Source organism: Tachyglossus aculeatus, chromosome 9 (genome assembly GCF_015852505.1).
Source record: "Tachyglossus aculeatus isolate mTacAcu1 chromosome 9, mTacAcu1.pri, whole genome shotgun sequence".
NCBI classification, from domain to species: Eukaryota; Metazoa; Chordata; class Mammalia; order Monotremata; family Tachyglossidae; genus Tachyglossus; species Tachyglossus aculeatus.
In genome coordinates this window covers 2,938,610-2,962,586 of record NC_052074.1, presented here as the reverse complement: position 1 = coordinate 2,962,586, position 23,977 = coordinate 2,938,610, and the positions used below count along the sequence as shown (strand labels likewise).

At 49.5% G+C, this 23,977-nt stretch overlaps 1 protein-coding gene across 21 annotated transcripts in view; it reads left to right on the top strand.

The window, feature by feature from the left end:
- Window positions 1–23,977, top strand: part of NRXN1 (neurexin 1) — a 683,270-nt gene that overhangs the window by 619,791 nt on the left and 39,502 nt on the right. For all 21 annotated transcript variants that reach the window (XM_038751823.1, XM_038751829.1, XM_038751832.1 and 18 more), the window contains one exon: window positions 699–1,018. In XM_038751823.1, coding sequence (XP_038607751.1) covers window positions 699–1,018 — 320 coding nt within the window. The remainder of the gene's footprint in view (window positions 1–698; window positions 1,019–23,977) is intronic.

Below are 23,977 nucleotides of genomic sequence, written 5' to 3'. Positions count from 1 at the left end.
GATGGAAATTCCGTGTCATGACCTCCCCCGTCACTCTGTCTCGTCTCATCCCACCCCCCCTCCGCCCCCGAGACGGTTTTGTCTTTTGGGTCGGTTCCGTCTGAATCGCCAGACTTGCCCGATTGCCAATCGGGCCCGGATTTTCCGAGTCCCTCGTCTCCGAGGGACCCCCGCCCCTCTCCGGCTCGGATGCCAGGGGAGAGTCGCCGTGTCCCAACGAGCCAGTGGAAAGCCCTCGTTACCCAGTCCGTCCCTTCCGCCCTGCCCACCCGCCCTGGCAGCCGCGTTCCGACTGGACCGGCTGAACTTTCCGGGTCCCGGGTGATCCTGGGTGACGACCTCGGGACCGTTGTTTCCCAAACAGGTGGCCGCCACTCTAGGGAGCCGGCGTCCCTCCGTGGCTGCCCCCCGGGGAGGTTGGGCCTCGGGGCCGGGGGGGCGTGAAACCATCGATAGCCGATCCAGAAACCTCCCAAGATTAACCGGCGAGATGGCATTCCACGGGCACCTCATTAAAAAGCGATGAATTATGAGGCAACTGTCTGTCTTATAGTTTATCGCTGTCATCCTTCACTCCCTGCAAAGATCCGTTTTCGTCATCCTTTGGCCGTCTGTCTGTTTTTAATTTTTTCCATCTCTTCTTAGACTCCCGAGTGCCCAGTCAACATGTTTGCATGTATGTAATGTTATCTTTGCAGGGCGCCAGCTCACAATCTTCAATAGCCAAGCCAGCATAATAATTGGCGGGAAAGAGCAGGGCTTCCCCTTCCAGGGCCAGCTGTCTGGTCTTTACTACAATGGCTTGAAGGTTCTCAATATGGCGGCCGAGAACGACGCCAACATCGCCATAGTGGGGAACGTGAGGCTGGTCGGCGAAGTGCCTTCCTCCATGACCACCGAGTCCACGGCCACCGCGCTGCAGTCCGAGATGTCCACCTCCATCATGGAGACCACCACGACGCTGGCCACCAGCACGGCCCGGAGGGGGAAGCCCCCGACGAAGGAGCCCGTCAGCCAGGTGAGCCGGGTCTCTCTCTCCGGGCCGGCGGCCTTCCCCTCTCCCCCCGCCGCGGCCCCGTCCCTCCGTGGCCCGGCGGTCAGCGGACCGGCCTCGGGGAGCCCTCAAGGAGGAGGATTCTGAGGGGAGATTCATTCATTCATTCGTATTGAGCGCTTACTGTGTGCAGAGCACTGGACTAAGCGCTTGGGAAGTACAAGTCGGCAACATGTAGAGACGGTCCCTACCCAACAACGGGCTCACGGTCTAGAAGGAGGAGACAGAAAACGAAACACGTAGACAGGTGTCAGAATCGTCAGAAGAAATAGAATTATAGCTAGTTCCAAGGCTCTAAACTAATAAATGTTCATTCAGTCGAATTTATTGAGCACTGACTGTGTGCAGAGCACTGTACTAAGCGCTTGCAAAGTACATAAGATGCATGTATAAGATGCATTATGTTGCCAATTTGTACTTCCCAAGCGCTTAGTAGAGTGCTCTGCACATAGTAAGCGCTCAATAAATACGATTGATGATGATGATGATGTACAACATATAAGAACGGGGAGAGGTGCAAAACAGTTATAACGTGTAAGTTATGATCAAAAGCAGCACTTACTTTTGCGAGGGAGATTGCGGCGGTCTCTTTTTAGCGCTCTCCTCGGTAGCTCCCGTGCTCTCCCGGCCTGCCGGTCTGTCCCTCCGGAGTCCTCGCTTTATCCCACTGGGACCAGAGGTGAGTGTCCCAGGGTCGAGACCGGACGGTATGCCGGGGCGACGGGGAGGGCTCTCCGGAGAGTCCTCTGGCCACCGCGGTGCGGTCGGAACGGTCCACGGCACCATTAAGGAAGTCAGCGTGGCTCGAGGTGAACGCTGGCGTCCAACCAATCGTTGGATGCGGTTAATAATAATGGCATTTATTAAACGCTTACTATGCGCAAAGTCCTGTTCTAAGCGCTGAGGAGGTTCCAGGACACCTCTGGGACCCGCTGTTGAGCGGAAGTTTGCAAGGAGAGTTTCGGGCTCAGGCCGTGGCCGTGATTCCCAGGAGAGCGTAGCCTTTATTTCGTGGTCAGCCCGTGGCTGCAATTTGTTTTGACCCCGTGGCCCCGATGCGTGGGGGGACCGTGGTCAGACCGTGGCCCCGTTTGGTGGTCAGCCCTCGGCCCCGATTTGCGGTAGCGCCGTGGTCCTTTTTTGTGGTCAGAACGTGGTCCCGATGTGTGGAGAGACCGTGGCCCTGATTTGTGGTCAGATCATGATTTGTGGTCAGATTCCGGTCCTGCTGCATGATAATAATAATGATAATAATAATGATGGAATTTGTTAGGCGCTAACTATGATGCCACTGGTGCCCTGAAGCGTGGTGAGGCAGAGGTCCCGATTCGCGGTGCGACGGTAGCCCTGATTCGCGACGGCTCTGTGGCCTTGGTGCACGGAGAGGCCATCAGCATCATCATCATCATCATCAATTGTATTTATTGAGCGCTTACTATGTGCAGAGCACTGTACTAAGCGCTTGGGAAGTACAAATTGGCAACATGTAGAGACAGTCCCTACCCAACAGTGGGCTCACAGTCTAAAAGGGGGAGACAGAGAACAAAACCAAACATGCTAACAAAATAAAATAAATAGAATAGATATGTACAAGTAAAATAAATAAATAAATAAATAGAGTAATAAATATGTACAAACATATATACATATATACAGGTGCTGTGGGGAAGGGAAGGAGGTAAGATGGGGGGGGATGGAGAGGGGGACGAAGGGGAGAGGAAGGAAGGGGCTCAGTCTGGGAAGGCCTCCTGGAGGAGGGGAATTATTGAGCGCTTACTATGTGCAGAGCTCTGAACAAAGCGTGTGGGAGAATACAATACAACAGAGTTGGCAGACATGTTCCCTGCCCACCACAAGTTTAGTGTGTGGAAGGTAATCTTTTTTCTAGCCCCTGCAGCATGGTCTAGCCCTGGATTCTAATTCTGGCTCTACGGAGAGGCCATGACTCTGACGTGTGTCCAGTCAGGGGCTCTACGGAATAGTCAGACCATCAACAGTGAGACCGTGGCCCTGATTTGTGGTGACGCCACCGTGGCCCTGGTTCATGACCACACCGGTCTGCGGTCAGACCAGGCCCCGATTTGAGGGGACATTGCGGCTCTGATTCGTTGTGGTACCGTGGCCCTGATCTGCGGTCAGACCGGGCCCCGATTTGAGGCGACATTGTGGCTCTGATTCGTGGTGGTACCGTGACCCTGATTTGTAGCAACACCGTTCTCCTGGTCTGTGGTCAGACCATGGCCCTGATTCACGGTGAGTTGGTGGTCTTCGTCGGTGGAGAGGCCGCAGGCCTGATTTGCGGGGAGACCGTGGTCCTGATTCACCGTCCGGTTCTTCCACAGAGAACTCACGCTAAGTGCTTCGTCGTTCCTTTGGGCCTGTGGCGTCGGAAACTGAATAAGCGTTAGACGCGTGTGTATACTAAGGTGATGCACAGGAGTGGTTGTACTAAGCGCTTGAAAAGTACAATTCAGCAACAGAGACAGTCCCTGCTGACGGTGGTCGCTGTGTGACCTTGGACAAGCGGCTTAACTTCTCTGTGCCTCAGTTACCTCCTCTGTAAAATGGGGATTAAGACTGTGAGCCCCACGTGGGATGAGAAGCAGCGTGGCTCAGTGGAGAGAGCCCGGGCTTTGGAGCCAGGGGTCATGGGTTCAAACCCCGGCTCCGCCAGTTGTCAGTTGTGTGACTTTGGGCAAGTCAATTCCCTTCTCTGGGCCTCAGTTCCCTCATCTGGAAAATGGGGATGAAGACTGTGAGCCCCCCGTGGGACAACCTCATCGCCTTGTATCTCCCCCAGCGCTTAGAACAGTGCTTTGCACATATTAAGCACTTAATAAATGTCATTATTATTGTGATCTGATGACCTTGTATCTTCCCCAGCGCTCAGAACAGTGCGTGGCATGTAGTAAGCCCTTAACAAATACCATCATTATTATTACTATAATCATTATTTTACAGAGGAGGGAACTGAGGCCCAGAGAAGTTAAGTCACTTGCCCAAGGTCAAGCAGCAGGCAAGTGGCGGAGCCGGGATTAGAACCCATGAAGTGCTTAATAAATACCAGTGATTGATTGATTGATTGATTCTGTGGTTCATGCCGTGGATGATGCCGTGGGAAATAGTGAAAGTTGCCGGGAGAAAGTCCACGTGAAAGAAAGGGCAGAGAGGACACGGGAGGAAAGAGAAGGGAACAGGGGGAAGATGAGTCTGTTCCGAACCCAGCGGAGAGTCGGAAAAAATCTGAGAAGTCGTATTTTATTTAGAACGAGGGGGGTTTTGGCATCGGATTTGCATAATGCATTTCCTCCGAGCTGCTCTAAGCAAGGGACTGTGCTTGGAAACTTCAAAAGCATAAAGTTCCCTCCCAAGCATTTTGCACAGCGCGTTGCTCCCGGCAGGTGCTCAATAAATACCATTCTCACTACCCCTTTGAAGCTAATCCAGCCCACGCACCCGGTGAAATTGGTAGGGATCCGTGCGCTTCCAGAGAATCGGGAGAATGTCCAGTTTCCAGCATTTTGGAAAGAGCCCAGGCCTGGGAATTAAAGACCTAGCATATCCACCCCAATCACCATTTTTTAAAATAATAATAATCATTATTCATTAATCATTTAATCATTATTAAATAATGATGACATTTGTTAAGCGCTTACTGTGTGCAAGCACTGTACTAAGCGCTGGGGAGGATATAAGATGATGAGGTTGTCCCACGTGGGGCTCACAGTCTAAATCCCCATTTTACAGAAGAGGGAACTGAGGCCCAGAGAAGTAAAGTGGCTTGCCCAAAGTGACGCAGCTGACAATTGGCAGAGCCGGGATTGGAACCCATGACCTCTGTCTCCCAAGCCCGGGCTCTTTCCATTGAGCCATGCTGCTTCTAATAATGTTATTTATTGAGCACTTACTATGTGCCAGGCACTGTCCTAAGCGCTGGGGTAGATACAAGCTAATCAGATGGGACACAGTCCATGTCCCAGATGGGGCTCTCACAGTCTTGATCGCCTTTTTACAGACAAGGAAACTGAGGCACGGAAAAGTTAAGGGACTCGTCCAAGGTCACACATAGTGGACAAGTGGCGGAGCGGAGATTAGAACCCGGGTCCTTCTGACTCCCCGGGCCTGTGCTCTATCCACTAGGCCACGCTGCTTCTCTTCTCATCCGAGTGCTTGCTCTGCGATAGTGGGCGTCACCTCATTTGTCTGGGCCTCAGTTTCCTCATCTGTAAAATGGGGGTTCGATACTTGATCTCCCTCCTCGTTAGGCTGGGAGCCCCAGGTGGGGTGAGGACAGTGTCTGACCTGTTTATCTTATATCTCCTACTTAAAACAGTGCTTAGTACACAGTACTAATAGTAATAACAATAATAGCATTTATTAAGCGCTTACTATGTGCAAAGCACTGTTCTAAGCGCTGGGGAGGTTACAAGGTGATCAGGTTGTCCCACGGGGGGGGCTCACAGTCTTCATCCCCATTTTACAGATGAGGTAACTGAGGCACAGAGAACTAAAGTGACTTGCCCAAAGTCACACAGCTGACAGTTGGCGGAGCCGGGATTTGAACCCATGACCTCTGACTCCAAATCCCGGGCTCTTTCCACTGAGCCACGCTGCTTCTCTATTGTTGTCATTGTAATGGTTATAATTGGGTGATGATTACTATTATTGCTATTACTGTTATTATTATGTCTGAATCCGAGCCGCTGCTGATTCCAGGTGACCCCGGGGAGAGAGAGGCAGCGTGGCTCAGTGGAGAGAGCACGGGTTTGGGAGCCAGAGGTCATGGGTTCAAATCCCGGCTCTGCCAATTGTCAGCTGTGTGACTTTGGGCAAGTCACTTAACTTCTCTGTGCCTCAGTTACCTCACCTGTAAAATGGGGATTAAGACTGTGAGCCCCCCGTGGGACAACCTGATCACCTTGTAACATCTCCAGTGCTTAGAACAGTGCTTTGCACGTAGTAAGTGCTTAATAAATGCCATCATTATTATTATTATTATTATTATTATTATTATCATCATCATCATCTGCCCGGAGACAGGGATGCAGTTGACTCCAGAGATGTTTCCGTCACGTGCCAAAGAAACGCCCCAAAATTGCGGTTTCTAAAAAAAGATGCCAAAAAGCCACTGGACGAATGAAACCAAAAATCCCGCTACGGAGAAGGGAAAAACAAACAAAAAATCGTGAAATTAATTAGCTCAAAAGGGAAAATAGTCAGTTGAACATTAATCGCCAATGAAAGGAGGCTCTTTGATTATTAGCCCGCACGAGTTTAAAGACAAAAGTGGTTTAGAGAAGTAAATGATCTAATCAATTAGTGATTACTTGGTCTGTTTGCGGGGGTATTGAGTTAAATTAAAGATTACTGGGTTCATTAAAAAAAGATTTTATAAATCCTTTGCTTTTCTTGGTATGTAATGGTTTCTTTTTCCCCTTCCCAAACTGCAGTGCCCGCAGTTAAGCCCTTACGATGAGCGTGCTGTAATGCCCAGGGTTTTCTTCGGTGGTCCTGCCACGGGGGGGGGTGGCATGGACGTGGGCCGCTGGACACTTATTTCTATTAATGTCTGATTATCTGTCACCTACCCCAGTGTGCAGAACAGTGCTTGTCACACCATCCAGCGCTTAGTACAGTGCTTTGCACATAGTAAGCGCTTAATAAATGCCATCATTATTATTATTATAGGTGCTTAAATACCATCATATCATATGAGAAGCAGCGTGGCTCAGTGGAAAAGAACCCGGGCTTTGGAGTCAGAGGTCATGGGTTCAAATCCCGGCTCTGCCAATTGTCAGCAGTGTGACTTTGGGCAAGTCGCTTCACTTCTCTGGACCTCAGTTCCCTCATCTGTAAAATGGGAATTAAGACTGTGAGCCCCCCGTGGGACAACCTGATGACCCTGTAACCTCCCCAGCGCTTAGAACAGTGCTTTGCACATAGTAAGCGCTTAATCAATGCCGTCATTATTATTATTATTATTCTTATTATTACCATCAAAGAAAAAAAATGTCTGTCTCCCTGTCTAGACTATAAGCTCACTGTGGGCAGGGAACGTATCTACCAACTCCGAGGTATCGCCCTCTCCCAAGGGCTCTGCACCCAGTAAGCGCTCAATAAATAATCCCTGGCTCTGCCACTTGTCTGCTTCGTGACCTTGGCCGTGTCATTGCACTTCTCTGAGCCTCAGTTACCTCATCAGGAAAATGGGGATTAAGACTGTGAGCCCCATGAAGGACAGGAACCCGATTTGCTTGTATCCACCCCAGCTCTTAGTACAGTGCCTGGCACGTAGTAAGCACTTAACAAATACCATAATTATTATTAGAAGCAGTGTGGCCTAGTGGAAAGAGCCCAGGCTTGGGAGTCGGAGGGCGTGGGTTGTTATCCCGCCTCCGCCACTTGTCTACTGTGTATAATAATAATGATGATGGCATTTGTTAAGCGCTTACTATGTGCCAAGCACTGTTCTAAGCACTGGGGGGGGGGGGGAATACAAGGTCATCAGGTGTCCCACATGGGCCTCATGGTCTTCATCCCCATTTTACAGATGAGGTAACTGAGGCCCAGAGAAGTGAAGTGACTTGCCCAAAGTCACACCGCTGACAAGTTGCGGAGCTGGAATTAGAACCCATGACCTCTGACTCCCAAGCCTGTACTAAGCACTCGGGAGAGGACCATACAACAATAAACAGACACATTCCCCGTCCACAAAGAGTTTACAGCCTAGAGGGGAAAGCAGGACTGGGTAGCACGACCTGCTTTTTCTGTTTTATATCAGTTCAATTCAGTCGAATTTGTTGAGCGCTTTCTGAGCACGGAGCACTGTACTAAGCGCTCGGGAAAGTACAACAATAAACAGTCATGTTCCTATTTGTGACTCTGGGTCTCCCCCAGGGATCCCTCGCTTCATCTCTTCGGTGTCTCTCTTCCTCCATCCGTCTATGCCTCCCTGTCTTTATCTCCCCCAGTGCTTAGAACAGCGCTTGGCACATAGTAAGCTCTTAACAATCAATCAATCAATCAGTCGTATTTATTGAGCGCTTACTGTGTGCAGAGCACTGTACTTATGCGCTTGGGAAGTACAAGCTGGCGACATATAGAGACAGTCCCTACCCAACAGTGGGCTCACAGTCTAGAAGGGGGAGACAGAGAACAAAGCCAAACATACTAACAAAATAAAATAAATAGAATAGATAGGTACAAGTAAAATAAATTAACAAATACCATAATGATTAGAAGCAGTATGGCATAATGGCTAGAGCATGGGCTTGCGAGTCAGAAGGTCATGGGTTCAAATCCCGACTCCACCACCTGTCTGCCGTGTGGCCCTGGGCAAGTCACCTCACTTCTCTGTCCCTCAGTTCCTTCATCTGTAAAATAATAATTATGGCATTTGTTAAGCTCTTACTATGTGCAAAGCACTGTTCTAAGCACTGGGGAGGTTATGAGGTGATCAGGTTGTCCCACGGGGGGCTCGCAGTCTTAATCCCCATTTTACAGATGAGGGAACTGAGGCCCAGAGAAGTGAAGTGACTTGCCCAAAGTCACCCAGCTGACAGTTGGCGGAGCCGGGATTTCATTCAATCATATTTATTGAGCGCTTACTGTGTGCAGAGCACTGTACTAAGAGCTTGGGAAGTACAAGAGAAGCAGCGTGGATCAGTGGAAAGAGCCCGAGCTTTGGAGTCAGAGGTCATGGGTTCAAGTCCCGGCTCCGCCAATTGTCAGCTGTGTGACTATGGGCAAGTCACTTAATGTCTCCGGGCCTCAGTTCCCTCATCTGTAAAATGGAGATGAAGACTGTGAGCCCCACGTGGGACAGCCTAGTCAACTTTATCCCCCCAGCGCTTAGAACAGTGGTCTGCACATAGTAAGCACTTAACAAATGCCATTATGATTATTATTATTATTATTATTATTATTATTATTATTACAAGTTGGCAACATATAGAGACGGTCCCTACCCAACAGTGGGCTCACAGTCTAGAAGATTTGAACCCATGACCTCCGACTCCAAAGCCCGGGCTGTTTCCACGAAGCCACGCTGCTTCTCAGTGGGGATTGAGACTGCGAGCCCCACGTGGGACAGGGATTGTGTCCGACCCGATTTGCTTGTGTCCACCCCAGCGCTTAGTACAGTGCCTGGCACATACTAAGCGCTTAACAGTTGTCTGTCTCCCCCTTCTAGACCGTGAGCCCGTTGTCGGGTAGGGACCATCTCTATATGTTGCCGACTTGGACTTCCCAAGCGCTTAGTACAGTGCTCTGCATACAGTAAGTGCTCAATACGAAATGAAATATCAATCAATCAATCAATTGTATTTATTGAGCGCTTACTGTGTGCAGAGCACTGTACTAAGCGCTTGGGAAGTCCAAGTTGGCAAAATAGAGAGACAGTCCCTACCCAACAGTGGGCTCACAGTCTAAAAGGGGGAGACAGAGAACAAAACCAAACATACTAACAAAATAAAATAAATAGATAAATAAATAAAAAAATAAATACCCCAATTATCATTATTATTGTTATTTCTCTTTCTTAGTGTCTATTTCTTTACCTCACCCCCCTCATCCACTGTCTGTCTCTTTTCCCAATTGCAATGTTTCCTTTTCTCTTTCTCTCTCTTTCTCCCCCAAGCTCACACTCCCTATCCCAACCCAGAGGACGATTTCTCTGAAAGCCCGGGCGATCCTTCAAGCTAGAAAATCAATAAAGCAGGCATCGGGATTCAATTGCCCATTACGTCCTCGGAATGACTGCACCGCGTTCAGAGGGCACGGAGTCATATTTAATCCTATTAAAAAGCGAAATCACCAGCAAAGGACAAGATCAGGCCTCAAAGTTCCCAGCATTTTCAGAAAGAACGGGGAATCCGGGAATGAAACTTTAAGCCGTGTTTCCGGACTTGAACAGCGTAGCTATGCAAATGTAATTATAGCATTTTGATCCACAAAAAATCACCTGTTTTTTGGAAGGCCTGGCTCTGATCGTATTCCAGAACGACTCCAGGGGAATACCTCTCCTGGAAAGTGGAATTTGGGAGAGTTAAATCGTTATCAGACGGTGGCCTTTTCTCCAACTGGCTGTGTCTACGTTATTAATTACCAGAAGGAATGGCAGACGCTAGCGATTGCCTGGTCATTCATTCAGTCGTATTTATTGAGCACTCACTGTGTGCAGAGCACTGTACTAAGCGCTTGGAAAGTACAATTTGGCAACAGATAGAGATGGTCCCGACCCAACAACGAGTCACAGTCTAGAGGGGGGAGACAGACAACAAAACAAAACACGTAGACAGGCGTCAATACCATCAAAATACTCGTATTGGATTCTCCCACGTATTTAAAACAGGGCTGCGTGCACATTAAGTGCCCAATAAATAGCACTGATTGATCAATTTGACTGTGTTAAGAGTATACACAAAAGCCCAGGCCTCAGTGTCAGAAGGACCTCAGCGTGGCTCAGTGGAAAGAGCCCGGGCTTTGGAGTCAGAGGTCATGGGTTCAAATCCCAGCTCTGCCAATTGTCAGCTGTGTGACTTTGGGCAACTCACTACACTTCTCTGGGCCTCAGTTACCTCATATGTAAAGTGGGGATTAAGACCGCGAGCCCCCCGTGGGACCACCTGATCACCTTGTAACCTCCCCAGCGCTTAGAACAGTGCTTTGCACATAGTAAGCGCTTAATAAATGCCATTATGATGATTATTAATTCCCGCTCCGCCATTTCATTCATTCAGTCATATTTATTGAGCACGTACTGTGTGCACAGCACTGGACTAAGCACTTGGGAAGTCCAAGTCGGCAACATATAGAGACGGTCCCTACCTGACAATGGGCTCACAGTCTTGGAAGGGGGAGACAGACAACAAAGCAAAACATGTAGATAGGTGTCAAAATCATCAGAACAAATAGAATTATAGCTAGATGCTCATCATTAACAAAATAAATAGAATAGTAAATATGTACAAGTAAAATAAATAGAGGAATAAATCTGTACAAATATATATACAGGTGCTGTGGGGAGGGGAAGGAGGTAGGGTCGGGGGATGGAGAGGAGGAGAGGAAAAAGGGGGCTCAGTCTGGGAAGGCCTCCTGGAGGAGGTGAGCTCTGTGTGGCCTTGGGCAAGTCATGTCACTTCTCTGGGCCTCAGTTCCCCCATCTGTAAAGTGGAGATTGAGACTGTGAGCCCCACATGGGACAGGGACTGTGTCCAACCCAATTGCTTTATCCATCCCAGCGCTTAGTACAGTGCCTGGCACACAGTACGCATTTAACAAATACCATAATTATTATTATTTTTCTCTGGGCCTCAGTTCCCTCATCTAGAAAATGGGGCTTAAGACTGTGAGCCCCATGTGACTCATCGACTGCTCGGTCTAATTAACTTGCATCTACCCCAGTGCTTAGCGCAGTGCCGGGCACATAGTAAAGGCTTAATAAGTACCATAAAATATGCAAATACTCAGCATTGGCACTGAGCCTTAAGAACGCTCCTCCTCACTGTGCTAAAGAGTCTGGGATGCTCCCCTTCCCCCCCCCCCCCCAAAAAAAATGGACACCCGGAATGTGTGTAATAATAGTAATAATAATGATAGCATTTATTAATCACTTACGATGTGCAAATCACTGTTCTAAGCGCTGGGGAGATTAACAAGGTGATCAGGTTGTCCCACGGGGGCTCACAGTCTTCATCCCCATTTTCCAGATGAGGTCACTGAGGCCCGGAGAAGTGAAGTGACTTCATCATCATCATCATCAATCGTATTTCTTGAGCGCTTACTGTGTGCAGAGCACTGTACTAAGCGCTTGGGAATCAATCAATCAATCAATCAATCGTATTTATTGAGCGCTTACTATGTGCAGAGCACTGTACTAAGCGCTTGGGAAGTACAAATTGGCATCACATAGAGACAGTCCCTACCCAACAGTGGGCTCACAGTCTAAAAGGGGGAGACAGAGAACAGAACCAAACATACCAACAAAATAAAATAAGTAGGATAGAAATGTACAAGTAAAATAAATAAATAAATAAATAAATAGAGTAATAAATATGTACAACCATATATACATATATACAGGTGCTGTGGGGAAGGGAAGGAGGTAAGACGGGGGGATGGAGAGGGGGACGAGGGGAGAGGAAAGAAGGGGCTCAGTCTGGGAAGGCCTCCTGGAGGAGGTGAGCTCTCAGCAGGGCCTTGAAGGGAGGAAGAGAGCTAGCTTGGCGGATGGGCAGAGGGAGGGCATTCCAGGCCCGGGGGATGACGTGGGCCGGGGGTCGATGGCGGGACAGGCGAGAGCGAGGTACAGTGAGGAGATTAGTGGTGGAGGAGCGGAGGGTGCGGGCTGGGCAGTAGAAGGAGAGAAGGGAGGTGAGGTAGGAGGGGGCGAGGTGATGGACAGCCTTGAAGCCCAGGGGTGAGGAGTTTCTGCTTGATGCGCAGATTGATCGGTAGCCATTGGAGGTTTTTGAGGAGGGGAGTAATATGTCCAGAGCGTTTCTGGACAAAGATAATCCGGGCAGCAGCATGAAGTATGGATTGAAGTGGAGAGAGACACGAGGATGGGAGATCAGAGAGAAGGCTAGTGCAGTAGTCCAGACGGGATAGGATGAGAGCTTGAATGAGCAGGGTAGCAGTTTGGATGGAGAGGAAAGGGCGGATCTTGGCAATGTTGCGGAGCTGAGACCGGCAGGTTTTGGTGACGGCTTGGATGTGAGGGGTGAATGAGAGAGCGGAGTCGAGGATGACACCGAGGTTGCGGGCTTGTGAGACGGGAAGGATGGTAGTGCCGTCAACAGAGATGGGAAAGTTAGGGAGAGGACAAGGTTTGGGAGGGAAGACAAGGAGCTCAGTCTTCGACATGTTGAGCTTTAGGTGGCGGGCGGACATCCAGATGGAGATGTCCTGAAGGCAGGAGGAGATGCGAGCCTGGAGGGAGGGGGAGAGAGCAGGGGCAGAGATGTAGATCTGGGTGTCATAAGCGTAGAGATGATAGTTGAAGCCGTGGGAGCGAATGAGGTCACCAAGGGAGTGAGTGTAGATTGAGAACAGAAGGGGACCAAGCACTGAACCTTGGGGAACCCCCACAGTAAGAGGATGGGAGGGGGGAGGAGGAGCCTGCAAAAGAGACTGAGAAAGAACGACCGGAGAGATAAGAGGAGAACCAGGAGAGGACGGAGTCAGTGAAGCCAAGGTCAGATAACGTGTTGAGGAGAAGGGGGTGGTCCACAGTGTCAAAGGCAGCTGAGAGGTCGAGGAGGATTAGGACAGAGTATGAGCCGTTGGATTTGGCAAGCAGGAGGTCATTGGTGACCTTTGAGAGCGCAGTTTCCGTGGAATGAAGGGGACGGAAGCCAGACTGGAGGGGGTCGAGGAGAGAGTTGTTGTTGAGGAATTCTAGGCAGCGCGTGTAGACAACTCGTTCAAGGAGTTTGGAAAGGAATGGTAGGAGGGATATGGGACGATAACTAGAAGGTGAGGTGGGGTCAAGAGAGGGTTTTTTTAGGATGGGAGAGACATGGGGCATGTTTGAAGGCAGAGGGGAAGGAACCAGTGGAGAGTGAGCGGTTGAAGATGGAAGTTAAGGAGGGGGAGAAGGGATGGAGCGAGAGATTTCATAAGATGAGAGGGAATGGGGTCAGAAGCACAGGTGGCCGGAGTAGCACTTGAGAGGAGGGAGGAGAGTTCCTCTGAGGATACTGCTGGGAAGGATGGGAGAGTAGCAGAGAGTGTTGAGAGCCGGGGGGGTTGGAGAAAGGGGGGGAAGAGACTTTGGGGAGGTCGGACCTGATGGATTTAATTTTGTTAATGAAGTAGGAGGCCAGATCGTTGGGGGTGAGGGAAGGAGGAGGGGGGAGGAACCGGGGGCCTGAGAAGGGAGTTGAATGTACGGAAGAGCTGGCGGGGGTGATGGGCATGGGTGTCAATAAGGGAGGAGAAATAGTTTTGTCTGGCAGAAGAGAGGGCTGAGTTAAGGCAGGAAAGGATAAACTTGAAGTGAACGAGGTTGGCATGGTGTTTAGGACTTTCGCCAGCAGCGTTCAGCAGCTCGAGCATAAGAGCGAAGGAGGCGGACAGTGGCAGTGATCCAGGGCTGTGGGTTAGTGGTGCGAGAGCGGCGAAGGGAAAGGGGAGCGAGCGAGTCTAGCTGAGTAGAAAGGGTAGAGTTGAGAGCAGTAATCTGATCATCAAGACTGGGTAGAGAGGAGAGGGCGGCGAGGTGGGGTGTGAGGCGTTCCGAAAGATGGGTGGGGTCCAGAGAGCGGAGATCTCTGTGAGGGAGTAAAACTGATTTACAGGGGAAAGGAGTGTGAGTGAGGAGGCAGGTGAGAAGATTATGATCAGAGAGAGGGATCACAGAGTTGGTGAGGGTGGACACAGTGCAGCGGTAGGAGATGATGAGGTCGAGGGTATGACCAAGTTGGTGAGTGGGTGAGGTGGGGTGGAGGAAGAGGTTGGCAGCGTCAAGGAGAGATAGAAGGCGGGCGGCAGAGGAGTCGTTAGGGATATCCATGTGGATATTGAAGTCTCCGAGGATCAGAGTGGGCATGGAGAAGGAGAGAAGGAATGTGAGGAAGGGGTCAAAGTCATTAAAGAAGTTGGAAGTGGGGCCCGGAGGGCGGTAGATGACGGCTACAAGAATCTGGAGGGGGTGGTAGAGGCGAATAATGTGGGCTTCAAAGGAAGGGGAAGGAAAGGGAAGGGGGGAGGAGGGATAGTGCGAAAGCGACATTGGGGGGGCGAGAAGGAAACCGACACCTCCTCCTTTTCCGGTGAGTCTGGGGGAGTGGGAGAAGAAGAGGCCTGCACTGCAGAGAGCAGCAGAAGAGACCGTGTCGGTCCGGCGACAGCCATGTTTCAGTTAGGGGCGAGGAGGAGTAGAGAACTGGAAAGGAAAAGGTCCAGGATGAAAGGGATCTTACTTAAAACGGAGCGGGGGTTCCAGAGGCCACACTTGGCATCAGCTGTCGAGGGTGGGGAGGGACGGGGAAGGGGTGCGAGGGGTGGGGAGGGTTTGGATTGGGATGAGTTGGCGGGGGCCTGGGGCGGGGAGAGTGGGGACGGGGGGTGGTGATGGGAAAGGAGAACTGGGATGGGGTGGGGGGCGGGGAGAAGGGGAGGAGGGGGGCCGGGGAGGGGAGAAGCGGAGGACCTGCGCTGGTACAGAGGAATCCTTGGTAGGGGTTGCGGGGGAGCGGTCTTGGTGGGTGAGAGGGAGGGGAATCAGCTGGGTGGGAGAGGGGAAGGGGAAGGTGAGGAATGGGAATGGCAGTTGGGGAGCAAGGGAACTGATAGTTCATGGTGAGGTCAGCAGGGCGAGTGACAGTACCGCGGGGGGTTAACAATTGAGATGCAGAAGCAATAAAACAGTAACAATGATAAAAGTAGGCGATGGCATCACAGGGTGTAGTTGAGCAATCAATATGCTATGGCAATAATAGAATTGGCAGACAATGATGCCACAGAGAGCAGATACAAACTATTAAGAGCTGGAGTAGGGTGGGCCAGTTAAGGGGGGTCAGGGAGCAGAGATACCTGGGGAGGGGGAGCGAACAGTCAACTAGCATGGGAGGGCTGAGGAGGTGTGAATGAGGTTGTCGTTAATGTAACATGTAACATGGTGCTAACATGGTGCTAACAAGGTGCTAACAAGGGCTTTTTACCTGGGGGCGGGAGGAGAGTCAGTCAGGACCGGACCAGGAAGGTGGGGGGGGATGAGGGGCACTTTACGGAAGGCAAAGTTGGCAACATATAGAGACAGTCCCTACCCAGCAGTGGGCTCACAGTCTAGAAGGGGGAGACAGGGAACAAAACCAAACATATTAACAAAATAAAATAAATAGAATAGATATGTACAAGTAAAATAAATAAATAGAGTAATAAATATGTACAAACATGTATACATATATACAGGTGCTGTGGGGAAGGGAAGGAGGTAAGATGGGGGGGATGGAGAGGGGGATGAGGGGGAGAGGAAGGAAGGGGCTCAGTCTGGGAAGGCCTCCTGGAGGAGGTGAGCTCTCAGTAGGGCCTTGAGCTCTCAGTAGGGCCTTGCCCAAAGTCACCCAGCTGACAAGTGGCGGAGCCGGGATTTGAACCCATGACCTCTGACTCCAAAGCCCGGGCTCTTTCCACTGAGCCACGCTGTGTACCCCAAACGGATTGCCCACCCTTGAGGGAAATGCCCCATGGCAATCCACGTGGTAGAGCCAGGGTTAAAAAAAAAAGCAGTTTCACAGGGTGAGGTGCATTCATTCATTCAGTCGTATTTATTGAACGCTTACTGTGTGCAGAGCACTGTACTAAGCGCTTGGGAAGTATAAGTCGGCAACGTAGAGAGGTGGTCCCTACCCAACCCACGGGCTCACAGTCTAGAAGGTTGAACCCATCAGTCTGGGGGCCAGAGATCGGAGGTCTTTTCTTCACCTGGTTTTTACACCATCTCACAGTCTCGTTTCCCATTTTACAGATGAGGTAACTGAGGCACAGAGGAGTTGAGTGACTTGCCCACTTGCCCAATATTTATTTATTTATTTTACTTGTACATATCTATCCTATTTATTTTGTTTTGTTGGTATGTTTGGTTTTGTTCTCTGTCTCCCCCTTTTAGACTGTGAGCCCACTGTTGGGTAGGGACTGTCTCTGTGTGTTGCCAATTTGTACTTCCCAAGCGCTTAGTACAGTGCTCTGCACATAGTAAGCGCTCAATAAATACGATTGATGATGATGATGAAGAGGCGGAGCCGGGATTAGAACCCATGACCTTCTGACTCCCGGGCTCTAAATGGGGATTGAGACTGTGAGCCCCGCGTGGGGCAGGGACTGTGTCCAACCCCACTTGCTTGGATCCACCCCAGCGCTTAGTACAGAGCCTGGCATGTAGTGAGCACTTAACAAATACCACAGTTATTGTTGTTATTATTATTATCATTGCCATTATCCCCAGATCTGAGGCCGAATGATCCCAACCTCAGTGGCCCCATTTGCTTAGTATAGTGCTCTGCACACAGTAAGCGCTCAATAAATACAACGTGGCTAGCAGAGAAGCAGCGTGGCTTAGTGGAAAGAGCCCGGGCTTGGGAGTCAGAGGTCGCGGGTTCTAATCCCGGCTCCGCCACTTGTGAGCTCTGTGACTTTGGGCAAGTTACTTCACTTCTCTGGGCCTCAGTTCCCTCATCTGTGAAATGGGATTGAGACTGTGAGCCCCCCGTGGGACAACCTCATTACCTTGTATCTACCCCAGCGCTTCGAACGGTGCTTGACACGTAGTAAGCGCTTAACAAATACCACTGTGAATGAATGAATGAATGAATGAACCCCCTTCAGGCTTTCCCCCTGATGGTGTCCCCACATGTTGTTAGGTAGGGACCGTCTTTATATGTTGCCAATTTGTACTTCCCAAGCGCTTAGTCCAGTGCTCTGCACACAGTAAGCGCTCAATAAATACGATTGAATGAATGAATAATCTAGTCTCTTGTACATATTTACTATCTCGTACATATTTACTATTCTATTTATTTTATTTTGTTAATATGCTTTGTTTTGTTGTCTGTCTCCCCCTTCTAGACTGTGAGCCTGCTGTTGGGTAGGGACCGCCTCTATAGGTTCACTCATTCATTCATTCAGTCGTACTTATTGAGTGCTTACCGTGTGCAGAGCACTGTACTAAGCGCTTGGGAAGTACAAGCTGGCAATCAAATCCGACATGAACTACTTGACTGATCAGGAGCCACCATTCATTTCTAAATAAGTTTAATTCATTAATGAACATTTAAGCTAATATGCCAATAAAGCCCTTTCAAATGAAAGCTTCTCAATTTGCTGTTATTATTATTAATAATATAATATTAGTATAATTATATTATTATATATCAATCAATCAATCAATCGTTTTTATTGAGTGCTTACTGTGTGCAGAGCACTGTACTAAGCGCTTGGGAAGTACAAGTTGGCATCATATAGAGACGGTCCCTACCCAACAGTGGGCTCAAAGTCTAAAAGAATCAAGCACTGGTCTAAACAATGGGGTAAATGCAAGTTAATCACGCTGGAAACAGGCCCTATCATTTGCCGACTTGGACTTCCCCAGCGCTTAGTACAGTGCGCTGCACCCGGTAAGCGCTCAATAAATGCGATTGAATGAATGAATGAATAACCCTCCACCACCAGGCCAGGGTGTAGGGGAGGGGAAAAGAGGGGGTCCACCCCCAGGGGTGGACTGGCAGGTGGCGAGCGGAGCCCAGGCCCCCCAAAGCGTCTTGGTTCCACCGCGGGACGGGGGGCGATATATTTGTCGGGGGTCCGCAGCCTCTTCGGCGCAACAGAGACGTATCAGATGGCTGGTTTCTCTGGAAGAGCCATCCGAACCGCTATCAGATTCCAGAGGCCACCACGCTCCGCGAAGCCTTCCCTCGGCGGGAGATAATAGAGCCCATTCCCGACAGTCAGGGGAATGATTTATTAGGGCCCGAAACCTTTAATTTACCAAGACGGAGTCACGTTCACTGTCGCTGTCCATCTCCGGGCGCGTGTGGGGTCTCTGAGGGAAGTTGCGTGCGTCGTCCTCAACAGCACCTATATGTATATATGTTTATACGTATTTCTTACTCTATTTATTTATTTATTTTACTTGTACATATCTATTCTATTTATTTTATTTTGTTAATACGTTTGGTTTTGTTCCCTGTCTCCCCCTTCTAGACTGTGAGCCCACTGTTGGGTAGGGACTGCCTCTATATGTTGCCAACTTGGACTTCCCAAGCGCTTAGTCCAGTGCTCTGCACGCAGTAAGCGCTCAATAAATACGATGGATTGACAGTCTAGAAGATGAAGACTGTGAGCTCCACGTGGGACAACGTGATTACCTTGTATCTACCCCGGCGTTTAGTACAGTGCCCGGCACATAGTAGGCACTTAACAAATGCCAACATTATTACTGTTATTATTAGGAATAGAAATCAATAAATGGAGGGATATGGAGATAAGTGCTGTGGGTTCGTGAGGCGGGGGGGGAATTCCCTCATCTGTAAAATGGGGATGAAGACTGTGAGCCCCACATGGGACAACGTGATTACCTGGTATCTACCCCAGCGCTTAGAACAGTGCCTGGCACATAGTAGGCGCTTAGCAAATGCCAACATTATCATTATTATTATTATGAATAGAAATCAATAAATGGAGGGATATGGAGATAAGTGCTGTGGGTTTGTGAGGCGGGGAGGAATAAAGGGAGCGAGTCAGGGTGACGCAGAAGGGAGTGGGAGAAATCCAAATGCCGATTTGTACTTCCCAAGCGCTTAGTACAGTGTTCTGCACATTGTAAGCGCTCAATAAATACGATTGTAGGAATGAATGAAGTGGTAGGTCTTCCTGACTCACCCAGTAGCAGCTAAACTGGAAGCCCATCCAACAGCCATCACGGAAAGAGCTCGAGGAACTCTTGTAGCCGGAGAGTGGCCTCGATCTCGGGCCTGGGAGTTGGAAGGACCTGGGTTCTAATCCTGGCTCCGCCTCTTGTCCTCTGGGCGACCTCGGTCCAGTCATTTTGCTTCTCTCTGCCTCAGTTCCCTCATCTGTGTAATGGGGATTGAGACTGGAAGCCCCATGTGAGACGGGGACCGTGCCCTACCTGATTATCTTGGGTCTGCCCCAGCGCTTAGTAATAATAATGATGGCATTTATTAAGCGCTTACTATGTGCAAAGCACTGTTCTAAGCGCTGGGGAGGTTACAAGGTGATCAGGTTGTCCCCCGGGGGGGCTCACAGTCTTCATCCCCATTTTCCAGATGAGGTAACTGAGGTCCAGAGAAGTGAAGTGACTTGCCCGAAGTCACACAGCTGGCAATTGGCAGAGCCGGGATTTGAACCCACGACCTCTGACTCCAAAGCCTGGGCTCTTTCCACTGAGCCAGGCTGCTTCTCTTGTCTGCTGGGCGACCTCGGTCCAGCCATTTCACTTCTCTCTGCCTCAGTTCCTTCATCTGTAAAATGGGGATTGAGACTTTAAGCCCCATGTGAGACGGGGACTGTGTCCTACCTATTTTGTGTCTGCCCCAGCGCTTAGTACAGTGCCTGCTACATAGTAAGTGCTTAACAAATACCACTCCCCACCCCCCCGCCTTACCTCCTTCCCCTCCCCACAGCACCTGTATATATGTATGTATGTTTGTACGTATTTATTACTCTATTTATTTATTTTATTTGTACATATTTATTCTATTTATTTTATTTTGTTATTATGTTTTGCTTTGTTCTCTGAGACGTCTCCCCCTCCTAAACTGTGAGCCCGCTGTTGGGTAGGGACCGTCTCTAGATGTTGCCAACTTGGACTTCCCAAGCGCTTAGTCCAGTGCTCTGCACACAGTGAGCGCTCAATAAATACGATTGAATGAATGAATGAATGATTATTCTTATTCCAGGATAAATTATGGATAAGGTAAATACATTACGGATACGAGCACTGTACTGAGCATTTGGGAGGAGTATAGTAGGGTAGGGGTTGTCTCTGTTGCCGAATTGTACTTTCCAAGCGCTTAGTAGTAAGCGCTCAATAAGCACGATTGAATGAATGAACGGAAAAAAGAGTTCATTCATTCAGTCGTATTTATTGAGCGCTCACTGTGTGCAGAGTTGATACATATGTTGCCCGCTTACCAGGAGCTTACTGTCTAGACAGGAGACGGATGCTAATATAAATATCACGTGCTAAAATGGTACAGACCCAAATGCAAGGGCGAGGGGGAAATGAGGGCTTAGTCAGGGAAGGCCTCTTGGAAGAGGCGTAAGCGCTTAGTACAGTGCTCTGCACACAGTAAGCGCTCAATAAATACGATTGAATGAATGAAAGAATGAGGCTTTGAAGGTGGGCAGGGCGGTGGTCTGTCGTGGAGAAGCAGCGTGGCTCCGTGGAAAGAGCCCGGGCTTGGGAGCCAGAGGTCGTGGGTTCTAATCCCGGCTCCGCCGCTTGTCAGCTGGGTGACTTTGGGCCAGTCATTTAATTAATTAATGATGGCATTTGTTAAGCGCTTACTATGTGCAAAGCACTGTTCTAAGCGCTGGCGGGGGGGATACAAGGTGATCAGGTTGTCCCATGTGGAGAAGCAGCATGGCTCAGTGGGAAGAGCACGGGCTTTGGAGTCGGAGGTCGTGGGTTCGAATCCTGGCTCCGCCACAAGTGGGCTGTGTGGCCTTGGGCAAGTCACTTCACTTCTCTGAGCCTCAGTTACCTCATCTGTAAAAATGGGGATTAAGACTGTGAGCCCTACGTGGGACAACTTGATCACATTGTATCCCCCAGCGCTTAGAACAGTGCTTTGCACATAGTAAGCGCTTAACAAATGCCATCATTATTATTATTATTATTATGTGGGGCTCACAGTCTTAATCCCCATTTTACAGATGAGGGAACTGAGGCTCAGAGAAGTGAAGGGACTTGCCCAAGGTCACACAGCAGACATGTGGCGGAGCCGGGATTCGAACCCATGACCTCTGACTCCAAAGCCCGGGCTCTTTCCACTGAGCCAAGCTGCACTTCGCTTCCCTGGGCCTCAGTTACCTCATCCGGAAAATGGGGATGAAGACTGTGCGCCCCATGCAGCGTGGCTCAGTGGAAAGAGCCCGGGCTTGGGAGCCAGAGGTCTTGGGTTCTAATTCCGGCTCTGTCACTTGTCAGCCGTGTGACCTTGGGCAAGTCACTTCAGTCATTCATTCATTCATTCAATCGCATTTATTGAGCGCTTCCTGTGTGCAGAGCACTGTACTAAGCGCTTGGGAAGTACCAATCGGCAACAGATAGAGACGGTCCCTACCCAGCAATGGGCTCACAGTCTAGAAGGGCGAGACAGACAACAGAACAAAACAAGTAGACAGGTGTCAATGCCAGCTCAATAAATACGATTGATTGATTGATCAGAATAAAAAGAATTGTATCTATATACACATCTGTGCCACATTAATGATGGTATCTGTCAAGCGCTTACTATGTGCCAGGCACTGTTCTAAGCGCAAGTGCTGGGGTAGATACAAGGTAATCAGCTTGTTCCACGTGGGGCTCTCAGTCTTAATCCCCATTTGACAGATGAGGGAACTGAGGCACGGAGCAGCTAAGTGACTTGCCCCAAGTCACCCGGCTGACAAGTGGCGGAGCCAGAATTAGAACCCATGACCTCTGACTCCCAAGCCCGGGCTCTTTCCGCTAAGCCGTGCCGCCGCTCTCCTTTGGGCCTCAGTTCCCTCGTCTGGAAAATGGGGATGGAGACTGTGAGCCCCACGTGGGACAATCTGATTAACGTGTATCTCCCCCAGCGCTTAGAACAGTGCTTGGCACGTAGTAAGCGCTTAAGAAATACCATGATTATTATTATTATCTCCCCCAAAAGACCGCCGCGGCTTCTGGAAGGCCCTCCGAACCGAGCGGAGACCGGGTTTGCTGCATGATATTATTATTTAATGTTCAATGATGCGGCGCCGCCTCAAAATAGATGGAGACGTACGAGAAAAGGCTCTCTCCCCTCATCCCACCACCCGGAAAAAAATATAAAACACTAAGAGAAGCGGCGTGGCTCAGTGGAAAGCGCTTCGTACAGTGCTCTGCCCATAGTAAGCGCTCAATAAATACGATTGATGATGAAAGAGCCCGGGCTCGGGAGTCAGAAGTCATGGGATCGAATCCCGCTTCTGCCACTTTCATTCATTCCTCCAATCGTATCTAAGCACTTGGAAAGTACAATTCGGCAACAAGTAGAGACAGTCCCTGCCCACGGTGGTCGCTGTGTGACCTTGGACAAGCGGCTTAACTTCTCTGTGCCTCAGTCACCTCCTCTGTAAAATGGGGATGAAGACTGCGAGCCGCACGTGGGATGAGAAGCAGCGTGGCTCAGTGGAGAGAGCCGGGGGTCATGGGTTCAAACCCCGGCTCTGCCAATTGTCAGCTGTGTGACTTTGGGCAAGTCACTTCGCTTCTCTGGGCCTCAGTTCCCTCATCTGGAAAATGGGGATTAAGACTGTGAGCCCCCTGTGGGACAACCTTATCGCCTTGTATCTCCCCCAGTGCTTAGAACAGTGCTTTGGACATAGTGAGCGCTTAATAAATGTCATTATTATTATTTACTGAACGCTTACTGTGTGCAGAGCACTGTACTAAGCGCTTGGGAAGCACACGTTGGCAACAGTGTGGGACTTCGGGCAAGTCACTTCACTTCTCTGGGCCTCAGTTCCCTCATCTGGAAAATGGGTCACCCTGATTGCCTCGTATCTACCCCAGCGCTCAGAACAGTACGTTCTACTGAGAGGCAGCGTGGCTCAGTGGAAAGAGCATGGGCTTTGGAGTCATGGGTTCAAACCCCGGCTCTGCCAATTGTCAGCTGTGTGACTTTGGACAAGTCACTTCACTTCTCTGGGCCTCAGTTACCCCATCTGTAAAACGGGGATTAAGGCTGTGAGCCCCCCCGTGGGACAACCTGGTCACCTTGTATCTACCCCAGTGCTTAGAACAGTGCTTGGCACATAGTAAGCGCTTAACAAATACCAACATTATTATTATTATTATTACGTTGCACATAGTAAGCACTTAATGCCATCATCATCATCATCATTATTATTATTATTATTAGAATCACGCTTAACAAATACCAACATTATTATTATTATTATGTTGCACATAGTAAGCGCTTAACAATGCCATCATCATCATTATTATTATTATTAGAATCACACTTAACAAATACCAACATTATTATTATTATTATGTTGCATGTAGTAAGCGCTTAACAATGCCATCATTATTATTATTATTATTATTAATTATTATTATTATTATTATTATTATTATTCAAATCACTTCTTTGGAAGAACAGGGCAGTGGAACTGCCAGTTCAGGGTGATCAGTGGCACCAGATGTTCCCGTGAAAGAGCTCCTTATGG